This window comes from Rhea pennata, chromosome 24 (genome assembly GCF_028389875.1).
Source record: "Rhea pennata isolate bPtePen1 chromosome 24, bPtePen1.pri, whole genome shotgun sequence".
NCBI classification, from domain to species: domain Eukaryota; kingdom Metazoa; phylum Chordata; class Aves; order Rheiformes; family Rheidae; genus Rhea; species Rhea pennata.
Window position 1 is genome coordinate 6,406,038 of NC_084686.1, and position 25,816 is coordinate 6,431,853.

General features: G+C 57.4%; 2 protein-coding genes across 3 annotated transcripts in view; both read left to right on the forward strand.

Moving 5' to 3' along the window:
- Positions 1-2,540: 2,540 nt before the first annotated feature.
- Positions 2,541-17,020, forward strand: ADAMTS8 (ADAM metallopeptidase with thrombospondin type 1 motif 8; the record flags this gene model as incomplete). Its single annotated transcript, XM_062594394.1, has 9 exons — positions 2,541-3,107; positions 7,811-8,050; positions 8,351-8,483; positions 9,074-9,241; positions 9,439-9,737; positions 10,289-10,472; positions 10,682-10,854; positions 10,950-11,125; positions 13,107-17,020. Coding segments are annotated over 9 exons (2,673 nt in total), but the record flags the coding sequence as incomplete, so codon positions are not given.
- A 3,004-nt stretch (positions 17,021-20,024) lies between these two features.
- ZBTB44 (zinc finger and BTB domain containing 44) overlaps positions 20,025-25,816 on the forward strand; it is a 43,003-nt gene continuing 37,211 nt past the window's right edge. For both annotated transcript variants that reach the window (XM_062594525.1, XM_062594526.1), the window contains exon 1: positions 20,025-20,218. The gene's annotated coding sequence lies outside the window, so the exon portion shown is untranslated. The remainder of the gene's footprint in view (positions 20,219-25,816) is intronic.

The window sequence follows — 25,816 nt, forward strand, 5'->3', positions numbered from 1 at the left end:
CAAATATTTCCCTCAAATGTTTGCCCGAGGCAAGAGAAGGACCGAGGGCAAAGCGAGCACGATAGTACCAGGATAAACAACCAGCCTGGGCCAGCACGGCGGGAGGGAAGCGAGCCCGAATCCAGAGCAAGCTGGGCAAAGCATGCCAGAGACACCCAAAACTGAGCAATCTCACGGGAACAGCAAACACAATGTGTGTCTCATCCCAGTGGCCAAACCTCCCCAGGGAGACGGGTGCCTGCGCACAGGGCTCGGCCTCCCGGGAGGGATGGGGAAGGGGGCTGGCTACTGCGCGGCTTTGCAGGAAGGAAGAGGGGAAGAGGTTTGCAAACTGGCTGATCAAAGTGTCTCTAAATCATAGTGACTGCCAAGTTAATGGCTTTCACATGCTCGGGCAGCCCCGCAGGAACGAGCGCCGCAGCCCCGTGCAGCAGTCACGGTGAGCAGTGGCACTGGCGTGAAAGACCCCGGTGTCCTCTGCTGTGGTCCTCTACAGGATTAAGAAGCAGAGAGCCAGGAAAGTCTCCAGAGCATCTTGCCTTCTGCTGCTTTGCCTGGGAAGAGCCGGTCCTGGTGTGCCTCCGAGCTCATTCGCGACAAGCCCGTCGAGCCTTGTGTCGGCTACGAGAAATTCCAGCTACCGTTTGCAGAAAGAGCCGTTAATGAAAACCAGCGCTGCCCCGGAGCTAAGACGCAGGCACGTCCTCCGAGATCAAAGATGCAGCTACGAAAACGGATAGCCGGGAATAAATTGCATCCTGTTTGAGAGACGTGCGCCGCGGCCCCTGCAGCATTACCTGCCCTAGTTCAGCACAGGGGCAGCGCGTGTGCGTGCCTGCCCTCCTGCGCTTCGCTTGATTTTCTACCCGGTGGAGCAAAGCCTTGCTTGCTCCCTCGTGGAGCCGAGTAGCAGGGGAGAGCAGCCAAGGCAGTATTTGCAGCGGGAGCGCATTTGATATGAGAGATGTCCCAGAGGGAACTACGCCATGCCTGGGGTGGATTTTTTTTTCTCTCCCCCCTCCCTGCCCCTCACGAAAAACGCACTTTAAAAAGACAAGCAGTAATTAGAGCCTTGGCCCCTGAGGAGCACGCTGCTATTTCCAGACTCTGCTGCATGTTTGCTATATAGGTAGGGATGTGGCTTTTAAGTAGCGATAATAACAGAGAGGGGCAGATGTAAAGACATCTTCATGTAAAGGTAAAAGTCTTTAACCCTCCACCTCGTTGCTCAGTCTTGGCTGGGGCTCTGATTCCCCAGGTGCCAGGAACACAGGTATCTCAGGACGCCAAGCGCTGCTCTATCCTTCCAGCCTATGTGCTATTCCTTGCAAAAAAGTTTAGAAAAACAGGACACAAAGCAGGACAGGACCCACCGCTGCTGGACTGCAGCAAGAACACCCTGGGATACTTCAGTGCTGCACAAAAGGGGATCCAGAGACCGGGAATTTTGTGAGCTGGCAGGCGAGGAGGGCTCAGGAGGGAAGAGGCACATATATATGGGGTAATTTCCCCTGCTCCGTTACAGCAGTAGTTCCCTAGTGCTAAGCAGGTTCCCAGCCTGTGTCTGCCTCTTCGATGAAGTCGCACCACACACTGGCCCCAAAAGGGGACATGAGAAGCCTGCAGGACTGTTTTATTTGCATAGATATTTTCCAGAAACCTGATTTAGCTCGTGAAACCCACTGTCTTATTTCAGCACCAGGGGACCCAGCTGTTCAGGGCATGGAAACCTCCTTGTATCTGTCACTGTCGGAGTTTTCCCCGGGGCCCAATGCACTCTGTCCCTGGCTTGCAAAGGACATGGGAACCATCGAGTAAAATGTCCCAGGGCACCTCCTGCCTTGCACGCTCAAATGAGATGCTCTGCAGATGGCAAAGGCCTGATGGCTGCGGGCACTGTCCCGAGGAGCAGCAAAGTGACGCGGGAGAAAATAAGAGACGAATCAGCCCCCTCTGGCATCCCTCGGGGGCATTTCCTCCGGGGAAAGCGGGCGGAAGCGGTAGGAGCGCAGCCCCTCGGGCTCTGCCCCGGGGCCGCCGCCCCCGGCCGCACTGGCAGGATCGGGCCCCCGCGCGGGGCGGGCGCAGCCCGGGCTGAAGGGGTTAATGCTGCGAGAGTAACAGGCTGGAGTTGACACTTGGAGGCAGGCGGGGCTCCCGGCTCCTGATTGGCCTCAAATCCCATCCAAAAGTGGTTTTTTTTTTCTTTTCTCTCTCTCTCTCCTTTTTTTTTTTTTTTTTTTTTTCCCTCTCTCTCTCTCTCCTTCCCTTCTCCTCCTCCCCCAGCCTCTGGCTGGCAGGGGAGGGGAGTGGGGACCAGGGAGAGATCAAAAATAAACCTCTTATGTCAAAGCCGGGGGAGAAAGTATAAATACTGAGGGCTCCGCAGCCGGCGCCGGCTTCCCAGCGGCTCGGGGGCCGCCGCTCCGTGCGCAGCGCCCCGGCCGGGGCCGAGGCAGGCGGCGAGAGCCCGGCGGAGGGCGCAGCGCGGCGGGGCGATGCCGCTGCCGCTGCCGCTGCCGCTGCCGGGCCGGCGGGCGCCGCTCCACCTGCTGCTGCTGTGCCACGCGTGGGCGCTGCCGCCGCCGCCGCCGCGGGAGGCGCAGGCGGTGCTGCCCGCCCGCCTGCCCGCGCCGCCGGGGCACCTGGCGCTGCGGCTCGCCGCCTTCGGCCGCGCCTTCGTGCTGCGCCTGCGGCCCGACGCCGCCTTCGCCGCCCCCCGCCTCCGCCTCCAGCGCCTGGGGGGCCGCCCGCGCCCGCCGCGCCGCGCCTGCGGCTTCTACGCGGGCGCCGTCGAGGCGCGGCCCGACGCCCCGGCCGCCTTCAGCCTCTGCGGCGGCGGCCTCCGCGGCTCCTTCCTGCTCGACGGCCGGGCCTACGCGCTGCAGCCGCTGGGGCCCCCCGCGCCCGGCCCGCCCTGGCGCCGCCCGCACCGCCTCCAGCGCCGCGCCGCCCCGCCGCCGCCGCCGTCGGGCCCCGGCCGCGGGGAGCCGCCGCCGCCCGCCGCGCCCCGCCGCGCCCGGCGCTTCGTGTCCGCGGCGCGCTACGTGGAGACGCTGCTGGTGGCCGACGCCTCCATGGTGCGCTTCTACGGCGAGGACGTGGAGGTAAGGGGCTGCCCCCCTCCCCTCCGACGCCCGCTGCCTCTGCGCCTCTCCGCTTCCCCATTCCCTCGCCCCTGCGCGCCCTCCTGCCCCTTCTCCATCCCTCACTTCTCCGTGACCCCCGTGCCCTCCGCTCCTCCGTTCCCACCTTCCTCCATGCCCTCCGTTCCTGCCCCCTCACTTCTCCGTGACCCATCCTCTTCCCCCCCACTCCCTCTTTTCCTATCCGCTCCTTTCTCCATGCCCCACATCTCCTCTTTCTCCATCCCATCTGTCCCTCCGCTTTCTCTATTTCCCCCCAGTCTCCTCCACTTCCCCTCTCCCCCGCAGCTCTGTGCCCCCAGCACGGCTGCACCTCAGTGCGCGCTGGCAGCTCGGCTCTTGGCCATCCCCGGGGTCCCCGCTGGGGCCGGTGCCCTCTGCCCATCCCAGCCCTGGTGCCGTCCATCCGCACCTCAGGCCTTGCTGCGGGCGGCAGCGCCAGCCCGGAGGTGTGCGCCGCGGCGGAGATGCAGCCATCCCGGCCTCCCCCGGCCCCCCGAGGGCTTCGCATTGGGCTTGGGAATACGGCAGAGCATGGTCTGGGGTTGCCTCCTCCTGTCCTGGAGCTGGGGTGCATCCTGGGGGACACAGACAGGCACCCCAGGGCTCCTGCAGCCTGCCCAGAAGGGCATGGGGACCACCTTGGGCTGAGCCAGAGGGCTGGGGCTGGCTGGGGACAGGGACTCTGGCCGGATCCCCCCGTTTCTTGCCATGTCGGAGCCACAAGGCTCTGCTCGGAGGCTGTGAGATTGCAGCCAGTGTCTGGGGACCCTTTGCAGAGCTGTTATCAAGCCCGGAGAGCTCGTGTCGGGGAGGGCCGTGATGTCCCGTGTCCCCCGACAAGGAGAGGGTTAACGTCTGCACGGTTGTAGGGAGAGAGCCGCGCTGCGGAGCGATGGGCTCAGCTCCCTTCCGGGTAGGAGGCCCAGGCAGCCAGCGAGGAGAAGCAGGGGGCTGAGCAATGTGCCGCCCCGTCCCTAGTCCATAGCCACCTGCCAGCAGCCGAGCGGCGAGCAGATGCGCGGCGCTCGCAGCCCCGTCCCCTGCCTCCACCTCCAGAAACGCTCTCCCCTGTCGCGCACTCCCTTGCTGCTGCGACCCTGCCGGTGGCTTCGGGCAGCCTCGGGGACGGAGAGCGTCAGATGCAGAGCACATCTGTCCCCGGGGCCGTTGAGCCAGCCTCTTTCCCAGGCACCTGGTTGTTTTTGCTGTCTCCTGCAAACCCAGCTTTTCCCCCCGCTCCCTGCCCTCCGCTGCCAGGCGCAGGACCAGGGCATGTCCGAGATGGCAGGGGGAGCTCTGTCCCTCGAAACCCCAGCAGCAGCGCTAACTTGATAACGGCGGGACTAATCCCTCCATTTGGGCTTTTCGCCTGAAGGCGGTTTGCAGTGCAGAGCAGCGGCAGGATCCCTGATTTTGAGCCTAGGGAAACCGAGGTGCCGGGAAGGAGCCAGTGGGGATGCTCCTCAGCCTAATCCTGCACCATTCCCTGCTTGCCCGGGCCAGCAGCGCTGCTCCGGTGTTTAGGGGTAAGGGGTTGTTGGAGAACAGAGCAAGCCAGAGCTCAGCATGGAGCAGCCAGCAACCGGGGGTACGTTTTGGCAGAGTGGACTCGGTGCTTTTGCCTGCTTTGTCGTCTGTGTCCCCCCCCCCCCCCCCCCGTTGGGGCTCCACCCAGCTTCTCCGAGTGGGAAGTGGCCAAGGGGAGCTGCGCTGGCGCTGGAGGAGACCAGCTCTCCCCGTGACCAGCGTGGTGGAGATACAGGACCTCAGCACGGCAGCTAGGAAAACCCCTGGGACGAGCAGGCTCCTAGAAAAGCTGTGCATCAGGTAGCAGAGGGCTTCCCCAGTAATTTTCAGAGAGTTTCCAGTCTCCTTCACTCATTTCCCCTCTTACTGACATCTTCTCTCTGTCCCAAAGAGAAATATTTGTGTGTCACCTCACAGTGTCCCTCTTGATGGGAAGGAGTGTAAAAGCTCTCGAGGTGAACAGTGCAATAGCACAGTTAAGTGGATGGGGGAAAATCTCAGCCGGCTCTCATGGCAGCTTCTCCAACTCGAGGGTGTCTTTTTCCAAGCACAGCATTAAAAAAATATACCTGCCCTATTTCTGCATCTTTTCTCCTCAGCAGCAAAAACACAGGCAATTGCAGTTGCAGGTAGCTCTGGAGACCGAATAGTCTTCTTGCTTTCCCTGTGGTAATTAAGTTTGCTGAGCCAAAAAAAATGCGATGGCTTGCGTATGTTGGTGAGATCCGCAGATCTGACTGGGAGATGCACTGGGAGCAGAAACATTGAGTCAGAAGAGACCGTATTTATATAACCGTATTTATATAGCGACTTTTCTTCCCGTAATCACACTCTAATTACCAAATATTTATTGACGGTCACAAACATTGTTTATTGTCCAAGTTATTTTCTTGCATAAGCTGTAACAGATCAAGCAAAAGATAATCACCATCCAGCGGGTTCAAGCATCATAAATTATAACCAGTTCCATGCTATTATTAGGGAAATTCTATCAGTGATTTGTTTTTAATCGATCCAGGCCATGGATTGAGCCATTACCGCTCAGCTGCTAGCCTAAATTAGGTAACAAGAGCTTAATTCTGCTTCCATTAACACTTGTGTAAATGAGGAGAAATTATTGAGTTGATGAGGGAAGGAAAAGCCAGGCCTGAAATATTGGGGGGGGTTTCATCGTTTTTTGGGGCTGATCTCAGGAGGCAGCATTTGGGGGCATTAGCAGGGCCATGTTGAGTGATAATATCTGTGAAGCGGCCAGCAGGTCCTGAAGGACTCTGCCGTGATTACCAAGCGCCTCCGTGTGCAGCGACGGGTGCGAAGCCCCGAGACAGTTACACAAGGGTTCTCCTTTGCATTTTCCTGCAGAGGACCCCAAATGCATTAGAAAGGAGGGTGAGCAGCATCCCTAACACAACCGAGTGGATATCTTCAGTGTGAGAAAGTGAGGCAGGAGGCAGCATTAGTTCTTCTGATGTCCTGAAGCATACTCATTTGGGCTGAGCACCTGCAATCCAAGCGGTGTTTGAAGATGTCCCCCAAAATGCTTAGGGTACAGCCAACAAGATGCCCTACAGCCAGCCGGCAGCTGGTTGGGGGTTGTACAGTGAGATAGCAGAGCTGCTGTATCAGGGCAGAGAGCATCCTTTATCCTGTCGTAATTGTGCAGCTATGGATAAGGACACCTGTGGATAGCTTTGACTTTGGGGCAATTCTCCTTTCAGGGAGAAGGACACGCGTGGGGCATTGGGTCAACGCTGTGGGCTCGGAGGGAGGGTCGCTGCCGGGAGCTCCCCAGCCCGGACCGCCGGGAGGGGAAACCCGGGGTGTCCGTGCCGGGAGAAGCCGTGTTCCCTCTGGGCATCTCCTCATGCTGGAGCCTCCTTGGGAAGGGGAGGGCAGGAGTGAGCAGGGTTTAACTCATCCCTGTTCAGTCGCGGGCTCACAGAGCACGGTCGGCCTCTCCTGAGCATCCCCGGAGATGCCACGGTTCAGTTTTGGACCTGGCTCTCGACCCTTGGCCGAGCCGGCGCGGTGCAGGTGGATTGCTTCTCCCCCCAGGGATGCCAGGCTCCTGCAACGAGGCAGTGGAGCCGTCCAAAATGGAGCAAGCCCCCGTGCAGCCCGAGGACGGGTATAAATATCTGCCAGATGGTGGAACAAGTGAATTGGACCTTTTCATCTGCACTAAATAGCTGCTTGTTCAGGTCACTTTCCGTCTCGCTTTCCCAGTTCTTTTTGGCACTTTGCAGCTCCGGGGAAGGAATACGGATGTTTTCCGTGGCTTTGGGGGCGCAGGATGCAAGGTGCAGCTCTGTCGCCTGCACCGATTTATCCGCCTTTCCTAAGCAAACGGCGTTTCGGCGTGCTCTGTGCAAACCGCTGCGCCGGCGCGGTCGCGAGCGTCAGGCTCGTTTAAACCCTGCCGTCGCGACCTTCCCGTTTAACTCGATAACGGCGCGAGCGAGACCGCGAAGCGCCCTTCGCCTGGGACGAGAGGAGCCGCTTTCCCTTCCCCAGCAGGACGCGGCTGCGTAACAACTGCATTTCTTTCCCGTGACGCCGAGCCCGGGAGCGGGGGCCAAGGCGGAGAGGAATCGCGATGCTCTGATAAGATGTTTACATCAGCCTAAACATTGCTGGAGCGCCTGAGATGTTAAGTAATCCCTGGTTCTCCGAGGGGCCGGAGCGGAGGACGCTGCCGGGCGAAGGCTTGGCAGCGCAGCCCGGTGCTGCGCCCGCGGCGGGGGACGGAGCCTCCCCGAGCTCGGCGGCCCTGCGCCGTGCCACCCTCCGCGCTCTCCCTCCTCGGGGAGCCTGCGGGAACCTTGGTGAGGACACGTGAGGTTTTCCCGGTGGGCGCACAGGGCTCAGTGCAGCCGGAGGCGGGGGTGGAAAGGTGGCTGGAAGCAGACAGGGGTCTGGCTACGGCCACGGCGTGGGGCTCTCCTCTGTAATGCAGCCTGTCGGGGTGGGGTAGACGTCGTGGAAGAGGTTTGAGTTGTCCTTTCCCAGCAAAGAGGTTAGAACAGACCCACCGGCAGCTCTGCCGTGGTCTCCCCGAGGTCTGCCGGAGGCGCCGACGTTCCCTACGGAGCCGGCGTCGCTCCTGCATCGCCCGTCCCCCTCTCTCCTTCCAGAACCACGTCCTGACGCTGATGTCCGTGGCGGCCCGCATCTACAAGCACCCCAGCCTGAAGAACGCCGTCAACCTGGTGGTGGTGAAGGTGCTGATCGTGGACGACGAGGCGGCGGGGCCGGAGGTGTCCGACAACGGCGGGCTCACCCTGCGCAACTTCTGCAGCTGGCAGCAGCAGTTCAACCCTCCGAGCGACCGGCACCCCGAGCATTACGACACCGCCGTGCTGCTGACGAGACAGGTCCGAAGGGCCTGAGCTGGAGGGGGGGGTGGGCGAGAGAAGCACCAGAGCTGTCCCCTGCCCGCTCTTCATCCTTACTGGAGGAGGAGGAGGGATCCCCGCGGCTCGCTCGGTAATGCGTGGCGCTCGCTGGGGCGCAGAGAGAGGCAGCGGTTCGTGCAGCGCAGCGCGGTGAGCAGCGAGCTCCAGGCAGGCCAGGAAACGGGGCAAGTCGGGAAGCCGGAGGCTGCGGCCGCCGGCGGGGGTCCTCCCCCCCAGCCCCGGCCCGCCTGAGCCCCCTTTGGCGCTGCTCCCCAACAGGACTTCTGCGGCCAGCAGAGCTGCGACACGCTGGGAGTGGCGGACATCGGCACCATGTGCGACCGGAACAAGAGCTGCTCGGTGATCGAGGACGAGGGCCTGCAGGCAGCCTACACGCTGGCCCACGAGCTGGGTAATGCCCTGGCGGCGGGGGCTCGAGGCTGGGCATCGCCCCCCCCGGAGCCTGCGGCAGCCCCGGGGGGGCCCCGCCACGCAGGTTAAGGCAGGCGAGGGCCACGCGCGCTTAGGAGCGCCCCGGCGCGTTTGCCTGGTGTAGCCGAGCTACGGTGAGCTAAAGCGTGGGACCGAGAACATCTCGCCCGTTTTGTGCTGCTCACACTGAGCCGGTGCCTAATTTGGGCCGGCTTGGCCTGCACAGCGCGCAGTACCGTTAAGATACAATAAGCAAGCAGGCACCTTGTTAGTTCATTTTTTTTTATTGCTTCCGATTTGTCCGAACAACTAGTGTTCGCGGCGGTGGGATATGTCTGATAAACGATAGAGACCCCCTGGCACGACGTGCGGCAGCGCAGGGCCTGGGGGACGCGCCAGCCCGGGAGGGTGATGCCTGCGTCCAAGCCCGAGCCGGCTTTCGAAGCCGAGCGGCCGGCCGGGCGCCTCCGCCTCCGGGCACCTGCCCCTGGGCCGTGCCGCCCGAAGAGCCGGGCCCGGCTCACCGTCCGGGGCGGGCGCCCGGCTCGCTGACGCCTTCTCCCCTCCCAGGGCACGTCCTCAGCATGCCCCACGACGACTCCAAGACCTGCGAGCGGCTCTTCGGGCCCCTCGGCAAGCATCACGTGATGGCCCCACTTTTTGTCCAGCTGAACAAGACGCAGCCGTGGTCGCCCTGCAGCGCCATGTACCTCACTGAATTCCTGGACGGAGGGCACGGTAAGGCTCGGGGCCGCGGCCGCCGCCGCGCTGGCCTTCGCTTTAATCGCTCGGGCTCTTTGCAAGCCCTGGGGTGGTTTGGGGGGTAAGCGGGACCGCAGAGGTTTTGCATTCCCCGTCTTGGCATAACCTGTGCCCACGTGCCTGGCCCCAACACGATTCCAGCCTAATTCTTGCATTTTCCGCCCCCGGCTCAGGGGACTGCTTGCTCGATGCCCCAGCCCAAGCGCTGGCGCTGCCCACCGAGCTGCCCGGCCGGGGGCCCCTCTACAGCCTGGACCGCCAGTGCCAGCAGATTTTTGGTGAGGACTTCGAGCACTGCCCCAACACCACCGAGGAGGACGTCTGCGCCCAGCTGTGGTGCCGGACGGGCACCGGCGAGCCGCTGTGCCACACCAAGAACGGCAGCCTGCCCTGGGCGGACGGCAGCCCCTGCAAGGGCGGCGGGCTGTGCTGGGACGGCGGCTGCCTGCCGCCGGGCGCCCTGCGGCCCCAGGTGAGCCCGGGAAAGAGGCTTTGCAAACCGGGGGCAGGCAGGGCGTTAGCGCCCAGAGGTGACGCATCCCGTTTTGCTCTCAGACTCGCGGGCTGCGTCTGAGGAGGGGGAAATCGGACCGGGTGCGATTTTCCACCCTTCTCCCAAGGAATACGCTCAGCGCGGGACCGGGGCACCCCGTCCCGCCGCCCGCTCGGCCAGCGCGGTGCCTGGTCTCGCGGGGCCGCGCTCCCGGGCTGCAACCCCGGGCGCTCGCGTTTCTTAGGATCAGGCCACGCAATGGGTTGCGTCGAGGCCGGGGCCGGTCCAAAGCAGACCGAGGTGGCTCTGCCGCAAGATCACTGCACCTTTCCCCGCTGGGGAAACCAAGGGCGATTTCTGCGTCGGTCGGCAAAGCGCTTAAACCCGAGCTTAACTGCAAACACGTGAACGGGCTCGTGGCAGCAAATAGCACTTAGGCGAAGTCTGTGCTTAAGTGCTTTGCTGGATGGCGGGCGGCGGGGCGGACCGGCTCCGCGCCGCCTCTCCCAGCGCCCCGTGGCCTCTTGCAGCCGGCGGTGGACGGAGCCTGGGGCCCCTGGAGCCCCTGGGGCGCCTGTTCGCGGACGTGCGGCGGCGGCGTGCAGTTCTCCTACCGCCACTGCGACAGCCCCAAGCCCCGGCACGGCGGCCGCTACTGCGAGGGCCAGCGCGCCAAGTACCAGTCGTGCCGCACCGAGGAGTGCCCCCCGGACGGTGAGGCGTGCGGCGCGGGCTGCAAAACCCCCATCCCTTTGCTCCCGAACCGCTCGCTGGCGGTTGCTCTGCTCTCTGGCAGGGTGGGTTTTTGGCTCGCGCACCTCTGAGCACGTGGAGGCAGCAGCAGGGCTCCCCGCGGCTCCTCCGGCCGCCCGGCCCAGCCCTTCGGGCGCCTGGGCAGTCACGTTTCGCCCCTTTCCTTTCAGGCAAGAGCTTCAGGGAGCAGCAGTGTGAGAAGTACAACAACTACAATTTCACGGACCTGGACGGCAATCGCCTCGAATGGGTTCCCAAATACGCGGGAGTGTCGCCCCGAGACCGGTGCAAGCTCTTCTGCCGAGCCAGAGGCAGGAGCGAGTTTAAAGTCTTTGAGGCCAAAGTAAGACCTCCTGTGATGACAGCTATTAGCGTCCTCCCTCACCGTGTTAAAACGCCCGTGCGGAGCCAAATCGTCTCTCATCTGCTCTTTCTCAGGTGATCGATGGGACACTGTGCGGACCGGAGACCCTCTCCATCTGCGTCCACGGCCAGTGCATCAAGGCTGGTTGCGATCATGTCATTGGGTCCTCCAAGAAGCTGGACAAGTGTGGGGTGTGCGGCGGCAACGGCTCCACTTGCAGGAAAATATCCGGCTCGCTCAACCGATCCAAGTAAGGCCCCCCGGGGGGAGCAGGTCCAGAGGGATGGGATGGAGGGGCAGCGCAGAGAGAGAGAGGCAGCATCAGGCTGTAGGAAGGAAGCAAAGAGACAAAATTGTTCCTCTTGAGGATGTGATTGGAAAAGCTGCTTTAACTACTCAGAGATCCTGACCCAGCAACATCTGGCGGGGAGTGTTTGCTCACTCGGGCCCCTGCAGCCAGCCCAGGAATGCCGGACAGATGTTCACTAAAGCCCGGCTTCTGCGTAAGCGTTCCCTACGCTCGCTGCCGAGGAAACACGGTCAAGTCCAGGCTTATCCGAGAGCGTTTGCACATCTGGCTGATAGCCTCCCCGCACGGCTTCTCGGCACCTCCGGACCTTCCCCGGCACCGGTTTGCATCCGGGCGCCCCTGCCAACCTGATGCGCTTCCCTGGAAGGAGCAAGCGTTCGCTCTGCAGGACAAACTGCAGAAGCTGAAGCCAGACGCCCGCCTCCCCCAGGAGCTGCCAGCGCAGGCTCGTCTGCCGAGGCGGTTGCAGCGGAGCGCTGCTGCCCGCCGTGCAGCCCACCCAGGCTTGGGGCCGTGCAAACGCGCTCCGCCGGGCTTACACGGAGTTTATTTCTGGGCAATGTTATGTAACCCAAGCAGAGCTTTTTTTTTTTTTTTCCTAAAATAATAGCTGGTGCTGACACCGGCAACATGCTCAGGGTGCTACTGGTTGCAAATAAAACTGCCGCCCTGAGGAGTTTACGACACGGATTTCAGCCCGGCGCGCCGAGCGTGTTTGACGTATATTCAAGGGCTGTCGTGGGACATAAATCGTGCAGTAACGTTTCCCTGGCCCTGAGCTCGGGGGTGCACTGCAGTCCGGGGACACGGGCTTAGAGGCAGCTGCTTCCCTCGCTGGAGATCTCCCTTGCTTTGTCGGAGAGCTGAAGTTAAAGCGTCCCGTGGAGACTTTTGCTGAAAAGATAGTAACAAAAGCCCGACACATCCAATTCCATGTGGTGAGGTGACTCACTCAGTCAAATTAGATTTCCTAAATGGTTTCCTTCCAGGGAGCCAGATGAATGGAGCTTCCATTCTCCTATGAATTGTTTGTGGTTGACTAAGGAGAGATTAACGTGGTAACTACGGCCAAGAAGAGATCCCATTAAGATCAGGGTTAGAGAGGCCAGGGCGACTGAGAGCAGAGTTTGACCCTAAGGCTTTGTTCCAAAATACTCGAAACACAATTCCCAACCGCAGCACGGACCGTGGAAACGCGTGCAAAACGCTCCGGCCGGCCCCGGGTCCTGATTCACGCGAGGGTGCGGGATGGCACGGTGGCGTTTCGGCCTAGCCGGGAGGAGTCCTTACGAGACGCCCGGGGCTGCGAGCGAGCCCCACGCCGCGCAACGCGCCGCGGCCCCCGAGGCGAGCGCCTCGCCAAGCCTGGCTCTGACGGAGGCCAGCGCTGCCTGCGCCTGGCCCTGCTCTTGCTGCCTTAGCTCTTGAGCTAGTACCAGCTTGGCAGAGCAGATGTCAGGTCTGTTAACTCTTTCACCGCTAATCCGCTTTTAGCAGCGTCATCTGGCCAACCCACTTTTCCTCCTGCCCTGCGGTGCCTAGCAGCCATCCCCTTACTCCCTGTCTGAGCCTTCAGTGTCATCGGTGGCAGACTCGGTGGGCAGAGTAGGCTTTTAGTACAAAACACTTCAACTTCTTCAACAGAAAAGGGTTAAGGGCAGCACGAGAGTAGCAGGAATTTCCTACTGAGCGCAGTAGCTGTGGGGCTGTTGGTTTGATTGCAGTGCTCGTTTTTGTATGTAATTCAGCAAAGTTTCCCAGTTGAACACAGCTGCAGTATTTCCAGCTCTTGAATGCTCTCGGATCCATAGAGATGGCTTCAGTGCCACAATCCCATTTGCCCCAGGCAGCTCGTTGTCCCATGTGTCAGTCTCTTCTTCGTAAGCCCAGGGAAACAACCGTGTCTCTTTGCCCCATCCAGATACGGCTACAACGACATCGTCACGATCCCTGCAGGAGCAACCAACATCGACATCAAGCAGCGCAGCCACCGCGGGGTCCGTCACGACGGGAATTACCTGGCTCTGAGGACTCTGGAGGGCAGGTACCTGCTGAATGGAGACTTTGCCATTTCGGCCATGGAGCAGGACATCCTCATAAAAGGAACCATCCTGAAATACAGTGGCTCCATGACAACCCTGGAGAGGCTCCAGAGCTTCCAGCAGCTCCCTGAACCCCTCACAGTCCAGCTACTGACCATCGCCAGTGAGATCTTCCCACCAAAAGTCAAGTACACCTTCTTCATTCCCAAGGACATCCCCTTCAACAAGCAGAAGGGCCAAGAGAAGAAGTCGGCCAACGTCATCCAGCCGATGCTGACCTCGCAGTGGGTCTTGGGTGACTGGTCCGAGTGCTCCAAGACATGTGGCTCTGGCTGGCAGAGACGGACGGTGGACTGCCGGGATGTCGAAGGCCAGGCCTCATCCACCTGCGACAGAGCCCTGAAGCCCGAGGACATCAAGCCCTGCGGAGACTTCCCCTGCCCGCTGTGGCGCCTGGGCCCATGGTCCCCGTGCTCCCAAACCTGCGGAGAGGGTGTGCGGACGCGCAGCGCCTCCTGCATCGACTACGCGGGGAAGATCGTGGCCCCGGAGAAGTGCGGCCAGCCAGCGCCGCCGCCGGCCACCGCAGCCTGCGTGCTGCAAGAGTGCTGAGCCACGACAGGGACGGCCACGACGGAGACACACGGCACAGGCGGCGACCCGCCCGGCGAGCTGTACGTGTGACAGCGAACGTGCGGTAACGGACATAGAAAGATGAACGGACGTGAAAGAGTAACCACTCTCCAGTGGTTCATCCCCACCCGATAGACATCTACCTCAGAGCGGGGAATAACAGTGTCAAAGTGAGGAGGAATCACTTTCTTTCTCGTCCTTTCTTGCTTTCCAACTGGCTGATAGCAGGCAAATTTTAATTTAAGGGGAAAAAGGAGCATATTTAGAGGCTATTTCCAAAGTGGATGACTCGAGTTTCAACAGCGGGCTCGTCGGGTGACTGCCCAGCCCTGGAGTGCAGCTTCCCTCCTGCAGAAGTTCAACGTGGTCAAAGGACGTGGGTTGAGGTGGTGTTGATCTCCAGCGCTGCACCAAGGCCCGCTCCTGCAGCCGGTTTCTGGGCGGACTTGCCGCTTGGTTCGGTAGGAGCTGTCTTGGACGGACACTGAATTTGTCCGGTGGGGTTTGTTAATGGGGAGGGGGCTTTTGCTGCAAAATGTGGAGCTAGCTCTCTGATCTCACCATCCCACCTGCAGGCCAAGGAGATTGGGATTGGGGGACCCGATTCAGGATGCGATAAAATTTGGATCTCTTTGTGAAGACCGGGGAACCTGGATCGGCTTGCAGTCCCCTCTGTTCAACAGTGTGGGTGTCTTCGAGTGCGAGGCGTGTTTTATCAGCTGTGGTTTTAGTTTCTGAGATAACTTGCTAATTTGGCAAGGCATGAGCCGAGGGCCAGCTCCTGGCATGCGCTGGGCAGGAAGTTGAGTTAGATGACCTTAGTGGTTCCTACCGGATTTATAATCCACGATGCTACAAATCGCTGACCCCTAACATCCCCAGATGCTGAAATTCAGGGAGCTGTTTAGGACAGTCCCTATTTTCACTCTGACAAGCAGATTCATTGGAAACTCAGGTCAGTCCAAAACATTCATACCAGCCTTGCGTGTATACCTGCACCCCTGCCCGTCTTCTTTGCTCCCCTTCTCCTTCACAAGCACCGAGGAAAACAAAGAAATCATCTCCCAAGACGGAGGAGTTGGAGCATGGCACTGCAAACCAATTATTTCTCAAGTTGCAATCCCGGCAGGAACTCTTACTCCCCATGCCTCAACTTCCCCAGCTATAAAACCGAGGCTAGTTATACCCGATCTGGTTTGCAGGGCTACTGTGGGGATTAATTCAAGCTTCTGCAGTGCTTTGACTGTGAAACGCTTGTGGCCTTGGAGAAGCTGTGCCCCTGGGATGGACACTTGGGTGTGCAAGCATTTCCTTTCCCATAGCCATCCTCCTTGGCTTCCAGTGCACCGCCTATTTATTTTATCAGCTGTGGTTTTAGTTTTTGAGATAATTTGCTAATTTGGCTCGAAGGGCCGGCTCCTGGCCCGCGTTAGGCAGGAAGTCGTGCTAGCCGACCGGAGTGCTTCCTGCCGGATTTATCACCTACGATGACGCAAAATCTCTGAGCATCCCCAGAACTCGCAGGTGCCGCTGCGGCCTCTCCGCGGCCGGGTGGGTGCCTTCGCTTCGGGCTGGTTTCCAGCCCTCGGCACGCGTGAGGATGCTCAGACCCGGGCTTTGGCTCCAGCCCTGCTTGAGCAATTCTGGGCCGGACGGTCTGAAAGGACGGCTCGCGGGGCTGGAGCTCTTCGTTCCCAGCAGGGAACGGCCGGGAACGCTGTCTGGCCCCGGCGCAGATGGCTGCCTAGTCGCTGAACTTCCCCCCTTCTTCGCGGCAGCCTCCTCCCGCCGTACGTGCGCTGGCGGCCGCCCCCGGCTCCGGAGCGGGGATGGAATTTGCAAACGTTTCGTGGCGGCCGGCTCTCGAAGAGGAGCTCTCCCCACCACCTAGAGGCTCCTCGCCTTCGGCCCCTCGCGTGCCCTGGAAAAAAAAACCCCTTACCCCCTTGCAACTTCCCAAGCGCGCGGCGCCGCGGGCTCCCGAAACTGCCGCCCGGCGCAGCGAGGAAGACGCCGGGTTTCCCTCCCCGGGCCCGTTTCGTTTGTGTCCGAGAGTTGAGCTAAACCTGAGATGTTCAGCCTCTATCGTCCGTGGGTAATTCCGATCGAAACCAAGGAGGATTTTTTTCCTACCTGGGGGTTAAGTCTTTTCCTGATCCGGAGGGCTCAGGCTACAGGATTTGGCCTTGGCTCTTTTTTTTTAAGGAAAAAAAAAATACAAAATAAAGGCCAGCTGCGGAGTTTGGACGCGGCGCTTTTTGGGCTTTGCTCCAGACCCACCTTCGGGCAATGTCCTGCGTCTGCTAATTAATCTCCGGGAGTTTAAACCCTCTCACTCTCACAGAGAGCTGCGCGCTGGAGTCGCGCAGCCTCGCCGGGTCGTTCGCGTCTCCCCTTTGGGCCGCGGAGGGGGGGGGTTTGACGCGGAGGCGAGCACGCGTTTCCTCCGCGGCCTCGCAGCGAGCCCCCCCACGTAGGACGGCTCAGAAGTTTCAGCCCGAGCCGGTGCCGAGGAAAGCGGCCGCGGCGACCGGGCCCAGGGCCGCTTCCAGCGCCGCGTGTTCGCCGCCGCTTAGCCGGAGCATCCTAAACCCTCCCGCCGCGGGCACGTCCCCCGCGCCGGGGTCGCTTCCTCCCTCAGCGCCCGGTAGCTTTTTTTCCCCCATGGGCGACCGTTTTGTCGAAGAGGTTGTATACTAGGATATATATATGTATATATATATGTTTTCCCTTCAGTGAAGGATTGTAGCAACGTACTGAGCCTCTTGTGTTAGGTATTTATTATAAATTTCTGTTTTGTTTTGTACAGTAGCCGTCTGGGGGCAGAGGGGGGGGAAGGACTGTGTTTGAACATGCTGCTCCCACCCCACGTCCCCCCTCTCGAGCCCCAGCGGTGCTGGAGAGGGGAAGTTTTGCTCGTCCTTTAACCGCTTAGTTACGCGCCCGGCGGCGCAAATCCGGGTGCGATTTCCGATGGGCCTTGGTAAGCGTACCAAATCCGGCAGAAGTAAGCTTGGGGCATGCATTTTAAGGGGGGAAAAACAAGCGGTTTTCCTATTTTATCCTTTTCTTTGTATTTCCATGCTTTGTTTTTGACTTTGAAACCAGATAGTCTGTGACTCTGCCTTTACCTCTTCAATAAAGGACTTCCTGCCTATTACCCCGTCTTGTGTTTGCTTCAATTTGTGCTTTTCTCTGGGTGTTTTCTGCTCGTATCCCAAGAATTTTGGAGTCTTCCTTTTTTTTACTTTTCTTTTCTCAGCGTTTCTGTCACCTTTTCCATTCGGGCAGATCCTGAGATAGCGGGCAGAGAAGTGGATTTTATATTATTAGTGTTTTCCTCCCCTTGAATTATTTATGGCTGGGAATTGTAGCTCTTTGAGGCCCGTTTGGCTGAAGATAACAAGCCAGCTCTGCAGCCTCTTCCCGTGCAACCCCCTCCTCGTCCCGCTCATCGGCCGGACGGCTCTGCTCCGTGCCGCCGGACACGGGCGGCCGCCGGGCCTCGCTCTCCAGCCGTGATTTCGCCCTGATTTCTCATGCAAACATCGTTCCTGGCGCGTTCGGAGGGTGCTTTCTCCGCTGCCCTCTGCTCGGCTGCTGCGCGATCCCGCGGAGCCGCCTCCAGCCCTGCGACCGCGTTGAATTTTACTACCTTTTCGGGGTGTTCGGACCTGGGTGCCGCCGGGCTGCCCCCTCGCTTTGCAAAGCACCCTCCTTCCCTAGCAAAATGCATTTTTAAAAGTGTAACAACCCCCTGTGGTTATAGAGTAACTCTGCGGCACCAAACCTGCGCTTTATTCATTAAAATTATTACAACTCAAGCAATCCCACAACACGCCCTGCCTGGGTCTGCTTAAAGCCAGTGCTGAAAGGCCGACGGGGATCGGTGCCTTTGGGAAATCTCACTGCCTGCACACAGACTAAAATCATTCGCTCTAGCACAGATTCAAAGGCCCCGGCGCTGCGCTTCCCGCGGCAGCATCGTGGAGCAAGGCAGGACCCGGCTCATCCTCGTTTTGCAAACCACGCCGGGGCAGCTGTGAAAAGCCGCAGCGCGCCGCGCCGAGCGTGCCCGGGTCGCTCCCGGTTTGAGCGGGAGCTAATGCAGAGCCAGGGGGAGCGAAGGAAGAGTTCAGAAGTCCTGGAGCCTGCCTGGGCTCTGCTTCCCTCCCCAGCTTTGCAAATAACCACGGTCCTGGGGATTTTACTGCAGCGCCAGGAGCACGGCCTCATTTTCCTTTCTTTGCCTATAGAGCAGGGAGCAGCATGCTGTCTTCCAGGCGCTGATATCCAGTTTTTACTGCTGATTAACATTTTTGGACTGTGGCCTTTCAATCTGTTTCCTGCTTCAATTTACTGAGTACTCATTGCAAAAAAAAAAAAGAAAAAAAAATTATCAAATAATGGGCTAATTGAGTTAAATTAAGCCATGCTTACTCTGAGTTAGTGCAGATTTGGACCAAATTGTAGGGGTGGATTAACTCTAGACTCATTAGCTCTAAACTTGATTGGGATGGATGAAAGCCGCAGGACTTGCATCCGCAGTCACCTTCGTCTTGGCCAGGGCAATTTGTCAGTCCCGCTCAAACATGCCCCTGTCCAACCTGCCCGCTCTCCGCAGCGAAACGCCGCCTTTCTGCATCAGCCCCTGCCCTGCTGCTTTCGTGGCTCTTTCCCCGGGGTTTCTGGATGTGCAGCAGGAGCGGGAGCCTGGCCGCGTGCACACAGGGACGCACGCCACAGTGCCGGGCGTGATGGAGGGAAACTTGTGGTTTTTTGAGTTTCAGACGTTGGAAGGTATGTCGAAAGTGAGCTTCCTGCTGCAGAGTTGCAGGGTATTTCCTTGGGAGAAAGACAGTGTGCAAAGGGGGTTTCTTTTCCTCCCTGCACTGACCGCATGGCAGTGGAGCGGCGGCCAGGGAGGACGAGTCCTGTTTGTCCCACAGTGTGGGAAACGTGCATGCATCAGGGTGCCCTGCGTGCACCGTGCAGGACCTGGGCGGGGGGGATGCTCTGCGTGCACTGCCATGGGGCATGGAGTCAGGGGATGCATGTGCTGCAGGACCCTAGACAGATAGGGGGGATATGTGCAGCAGAGGTCTCTGGTCTAGGGGGGATGCACACCATGGGGTGTGCTCTGTGCACCATCTCGGGGGGGGGGGGGGCACATGCATGGGACTGCCCTGGGGGGGAACTGCAGTGCCCTGGGCTGGGGGGGCTGCATGTACAGCAGTGTCCAGTGTGCACTCTCCCGTACACGGCTGTGCCCCGTGTGCGTGCACTGGAGTGCTCAGGGCCCTGGGGGGACTCATGCAGCAGAGCGCCCCATGTGCACCGCCCCAGGCCCCAGGGGCATTCATGCACTGACTGGTGTGCCCCGAGTGCACCGGGCTCGGGGCGGGGGTGGGGGGATGCATGCACCGGAGCCCCCCCGATGTGCACCGCCCCGGGGGGGGGATGCAGGCACCGGACCCCGCCGATGTGCACTGCCCCAGGGCGGGATGCAGGCACCGGAGCCCCTCCCGATGTGCACCGCTCCGGGAGGAGGATGCATGCACTGCAGCCCCCCCGATGTGCACGGCCCCGGGGAGGATGCATGCACCGGAGCCCCCCCGATGTGCACCGCCCCGGGGGGGGGATGCAGGCACCGGACCCCGCCGATGTGCACCTCCCCGGGGGGGATGCAGGCACCGTAGCCCCCCCGATGTGCACTGCCCGGGGGGGGGGGATGCAGGCACCGGACCCCGCCGATGTGCACGGCCCCGGGGGTCCCGGGCCCCCGCATCGCCCGCCCGGGTCGCGGCGGTGCCCGCGGAGCTTCCCCGCCGCGCGCGCCGCCCCACGCCCCGCCCCCTCGGCCCCCTCCCTCATCCCCCCCCCCCCCCCCCGCGCCCAGCGGCGGCTCACTGCGCCTGCGTGCGCAGCGGCGGCCCCGCCCTCCCCGCCGCCGCCGCCGCGGTGCATTGTGGGACACAAACAAAGTGCCCGGCCGGGCGGCGCGGAGCGCGGGAGCTCGCAGCGCCGGGACCCCCCCTCCCCCCCGCCCCACCCCCCCCGCCGGAGCGCGCGCTGCCGCCGCCCCCCCCCCCCCCCCCGCCCCCAGAACGCCGCGCGCGCGGGGGGGCTCGCGCCGCCCCCCCCCACCCCCCGCCAGCCCCGTGCCGCGTCCTCCCCTCCCCTCCGCGCTCCGCGCGCGCCGCCCGAGGGGGAGGCGGCGGCGGCGGCGGCCTCCTGCCCCCCCCCCCCCCGCCTCCTCCTCCTCCTCCCGACCCGCCGTCATGGCCCAGCGCGGCCCGAGGTAGGGGGGCTCGGCCTCCCCGCGCGCGCCGGGCCCAGCCGGCCCCACCGACCGCAGGTAACCGGGCCGGGGCCCGAGCGGCGCCCGGGGCGGGGGGGGAGCGGGGGGGCGGCGACCCTCGGGCCGGCGGCTCCCCTCAGGGCCGGCGGGGAGGTGGTGGTGGCGGCGGCGGTTTTTGACCGCTCCCTCCCGCCCCCGGGGGCTGTAATCGTGCGTGGGTTTTTTTGTTTTTGGTTTTTTTTTTGGTTTTTTCTTTCTGCGTGCGGATCGCGTGGCCTGGTGCGCCCCGTCCGTCCGTCCGCCCGCCCGTCCTGCCGCCGCGGATGGGCGCCGCCGCGGCGGGCGGTCGCGTTGCCTGTTGCGTTCCCGCCGGGGAGTTGCGGGGCCTGTTGGAGGTGCCCTGCTGCGCGCCCTTGTGCGTGCAGTGCTGGGGGCGGCGGGGGGGGGGGGAGGGAAGTTGTTTTGTCTGCTGCATCCCGGAGGGCTTCCCGCTGTCTCCTTTCTCCGATGCAGGCTCGTGGAAGGGAGAGAGGGAATCCTAGCTGTTAGGCAAAAGCTTGCTGCACCTTGCTTATTTATTTATTTCCTACGCCACCCCCTTCTGCATGTTCTCTGCTGCCCATCTGCCAAGGCCCACTGCGATGCCTCCACCTGCGCCCGTGTCCATGCATGCTGAGGACATTGCAGAGCTCATCTGCCAAGATCTGTTGCCCGTTCCCCTCCGCCCCTCTGTGCGTTCAGGATTATTTTGCTTCCAGTCTGCTGTATGCAAACATAAACATTGGCACATGCAGATGCTGGGGAGGGGTATATTTTGCTTCTTGCTTGCCAAAATCCATAGCCTCTTTTGGTATATACATCCACATATAGCAGGGGTTCACTGCCTTCCAAAATGTGCTGAACTTGTTTCCATATGCAGGTGTGTAGAGGAATACCTCCTTGCTTGAACACCGCAGCTTGTTATTTACAGACGCACCAGGAGGCTTCTTCCTGTCTGCAGGAAGCTGCTAAGTTTTTTCACCCAAAAAGGCATGCACATATCTTCCACTAAAGTCTAATAGACAACTCTTCCAGCCCATCTCCTGTTTTGCACTATGAAGTTTGTTTTACTTACTGTGAAGGGAGAGGGTATTCCACTGTCTCTGGGACCACTTGTGCATATACACCAGGGTTATCGTGTTGACTGCCTACCAAAAACTGTTATGTCCTGCACTGTATTTGTTTGCTCACATCAGGCTGGAAAGCAACAGCAGGCATTTCACCAGTAGCCTTCGGGAGGCAGGTATTTCTGCTATGCACTTCCCAGGAGAAAGTTTCCGCTGTTTGTCTTTTTGTGTCTTACATGTTCTCTGCAGGTGCATAGTGGTAGGTACTCTGTTGCCTGCCTCTAGACCTTAGTACTTCCTTGTAAATTGGGCCAAAGAGACCATCCATTCTGACTCCTTTCTCCCAGCAGTCACTCTTCTGCCTTGCATATATTGAAAATGACTGTTTTCTTATCCGTTCTTGGCTGTACTTCATGGCTGCCTTTTGCATCTTTCATGATGGAGACTTTCAGCCTGTTTTCTTAATGTGCAGTGGATGATATTTCGGTGAAATAAAGTAAGGTTAAGCCTACCTTGATTTTAGCTTTGACTTTTGTTTGTGGTTTTTTTTTTTTTTTCCCTTATGCTCTGGCAGACTGCTCAGTTGTAGTAGTCTGGACTTGCTAGGTATCTGCAGATCCCAAAGTTGGAAATCATTGGTCTAAAATTCATTCAATTTCTTTTTTTTTCCAAACCTATGTTATTTGAAGCTCTCCCCATTTTGTCAGCTTGTTGTTGTTCCTGTGCAGTCCCAAATCCATTCTGCATGTTTCTAGATAGCTCCTGCGTTTATTATCTTCCTCACGTGTGAGGTCCTGAGTTTTCCCTACCTCTGTGGAAAAGTTCTCCACTTTCCAACTTTTATGTTTCCCCTCATTCTTTACCTGTGCTACTCTTGCCTGATGTGAGACTCTTCCTTTTTTTCTTGTTTTTTTTTTTCTTTTTTTTTCGGTTTTGTTTTGTTTTAAACCCTGGGCTATCTATTGCTCTTAGCTTCTATTTAGGTGGAGGTTATCTAGTTCACCTCCCGAGTTGATCCGCAGCTTCTAGCTGCAAGTGCCTGTAGAGTAGGAAACGTGTTGTTTATCATGTGCTGGCATGCCTGTGGCACTGGTTCATGAACCCTGTGAAGTGACACTGAGCAGAAATGGCTTCAGTCCAGGCAGGTCACAGACCAGTGTCCAGGAGTCTTTTGGAGTATTTCAAAGGTAATGCACTTTCCTTCTGAAACTCCACTCTCCTGCCCCTGCTTGAGGTCTGCACATAATGCAGATCCAGTGTGTGGTATATGTAGAGACCTTGCCTGAGTTTATGTGCATCTATTTAAGAAGATATAACTGAACAAGTGTTAACCTGCTACCTTAGATATAGCTCTACCAATATAAATACCTCATTGACGTAAAGCTGTTTATACCAGAAACCAGTTATAATGCCGTAAGTGTGTCTCCCTAGGGGCTACTTCTGTATAAACAGCTGTTTTTAATCTTAGATTTTAATTGGTGCAAAAACTCCAAGCAGTGCCTTTACCAGGGAAGGGAATTTCCAGCCCCACTTTTGTCTCTCTGGGTGGATGTTGCATGAATGATAACTCGTGCCGAGGGAGTATCGTGCTTGCTTTCCCACGCTGAAGGTTTCTCACTGGTTTTGTTTACAGGGTGAGAGAATTTCTCTTTCTGTGACCATGAGGTTGACGAGGGGGAGTGTCCTTATATATTTCTCCTGTACTATGTAAGAGAAGTTGTCAGTAAGTGAAACTGAATCCATGCCATGTTTGTTGCAACAGGAGGTTAATCATAAACTCTGGCAAGTTTTAAAAGGGCTGGTTTCAGTCTGTGGTGTCTGTAGCGAAGTGTGCTGTTATGAGGGTCTGGTCAGCTGTTTGCTAAGAGGATCAAAGCAAATACAGCTTTCCTTGTGTGTGCAGTTGAACAAGTGTCCAAACGTTATTTTTGGTGTTACATCCTATGACCCATTTGAAGGAGGCTTCTTCCTTTTTGTTTACTTCTTGTGAATAGATGTGCAATACCTGTGCTCTAAGGTGAATGGTGACTTCACATGTCACTGATAAAGAGAAGGTCTTGGGCACTTTGCACCTGTGTTGGTTAGTTCATATCTAGCAGTTCGCTAACATTATCGATTATTTTTGACAAACTATATGACTTCAGTGTTCTTTTGAGAATGTCTGACTTTATTTCTATCTGGTAATTTGTGTTACTTCAATTATATTTTTAGGCATTATAATTTCCAAGTTCTCTGTGGAACCTGCCAGGTGTGTGAGGAATTGATCATATCGCCTGTCAATTTTAGTGTGTTTTGATTTTCATGCTTCTGCCAAGGAGTGAAAATGTATTTGTGAAAAGTATTTACACTGCACCCCTTTTCCTCTTCTTGGGCTGGCAGAGAAGGCAAAATGTTTTCCTTGAAAACATAGGTATTGTTTGCACAGCAGCCATATATATGGCCACGTAAAAAAGTTGCCTGCTAACGGCTTCTTCCGCTGCCAAGAGGGGCAACGTAAACCAGTAGCTTGAACAAGAAAACCAAACGGTGACAAGGCAGCGATGCTTTTGCTGGTATGTGACGAGGAAGGGAACATCCCTTGACATACAGGGGAATGTCTGTTGACATACTTCTGTCTTGCCCAGTTATAAGTAGGTTATCCCTGTTCAAATTATGCAACTGTGCAGCCAGACAGACTTCAGGAATTCTGAATACTTCAACGTGTCAAGTGCTGACTTCTAAATTAAATGCCACGGTTGCAGAGTGCATTCACAGTCTGTCACTTTAAATACGACATCAGTCTTGGAACTGTGTGGCTGGAAAGGGGCTGCAGCTTCATTACTTACTTTGGAAAAGTATTGTGTAAGATGGCAGGGACAAAACTGGGTGGGAGATAAGCCTTTACCTGTGGTAGCATTTCAGTATAAAAGTGTCTAGTTGATCAGTATTTCAGCAGTTACAAGCAGAAAAAATGATGAAAATGTTGATTTGTTTAAATATACTTTTTGAGTAGAATTTGAAGTGTCTCGCTGTCTTCATGCTTGCTTCTTGCCTTGAAAGATGCAGTTTTTGGCAAATAGACATAATTAAATAGTTGTGTACTTAGTAATAAGTAAACACAGGAGTCCATTATTCTTAACTTGCCTAGGATTTCAAATAGATTCCTCTAATGGTTTCACTGGATGAAAACAAATGTTTAGTACTACTTTGTAGAAGGTGTCTGAATGAAATGGTGACAGTGCAGAACAAACCACAAACCTGGTAAACCTCATCTGTGATAAAACGATATTTACAGGTGTGGATGGGAAGAGAGGGGTTCTAGAGGTTTGACATTTTCTTTCGATCTCATTTAATCAGTTTAAGGAAGCAACTTAAACGATGAATTATTTGTAGTTTAACTTATTCAGTGTTAGAGCTGCGGAAATGGTATTTTCAGATGAACAGGTTTGTCAGAATACATGAATGATGAGGTAATAAGGACTGAAAAATGTATGTTGAGCTCAGTATGTGATCTGTGACAGTGACCTGAAGTAAATCATTAGGGGGAAAGTAAAAGACCATACATAGACAATGTAGTAACTATTCCTCAGTGTACCTACCAACAGCAAATGGTTTAGAGGTGTCCTGAGCTAGAGGCTGTGTGCAGTCGCGTTTAATAGCGCCTGCTGGACCTGTCATCTGTGGATTTGTCTAGCTCTTTTGAACTGTGTGTGCCTTTAGTTTCTACTGTGTCCTGTGTGGCGAATTCCACAACTTGTACAGAAATATTCCCTGGTTCTGTTTGCTTTAAACCTGATGCTTGGTAATTGCACTGTGTGCCTCCTGCTTCTTGTAGTACGAGAAAGAATAAAGAATCTTTTTCCAGGCACCACCTCATTTGCAATTTTATGAATCTTTGGCTTCTCAGTTTTCTCTTTTTTTTTTTTTTTTTCCCAAGCTGAGTTATCACAGTCTATTTAGTACATCTGTCTACAGAGGCTGTACTATATCTTTTTTTTTTTTCCCCCTTTGAGCTCTACTATATGCTTTTGAGTTGATTTGACCAGAATGTTCATTTCCCTGCTTTGCCTGAGAAGGCTGAATAAAGGCAGTTTTTTTTTTCTTCAGAGCGTGAAGAGATGTGTTCTTGTAAATGGACACTTTGTAGCTCATCTGTGATAATAATGCAAGCATTTAGTGTGTGTAGTGTTTTACATTCAAAAGTGCAGATAAACATATTAATTGTGAAAGCTCTTTTACTAGAAATAAAGATACTCAATGTCTTAGTTTATAAATTTGGCTACTGATGGTAGTTTATATGGCATATTGTGTCTGCATATCACAGAGAGAGTGCTTTATGAAAAAACAGCAATTATTGTGAATACTGGACAAAATTACATCTTTTGTTTTTGGCAGCGTTAAGATGTTGTGTCCCATAGAGACCCAAGGGCCCTAGCGATTGCTAGTGGGTTAAGGTGTAAGTTGGTCCTGTGTTAGGACAGGTGGTTAACTGTTAAGATATTTATGTAGTGTTAGGAACTTCGGCAGTTCGTTTTCATTCAGTGCCTTTATTTTTTAGCAGATAAATATC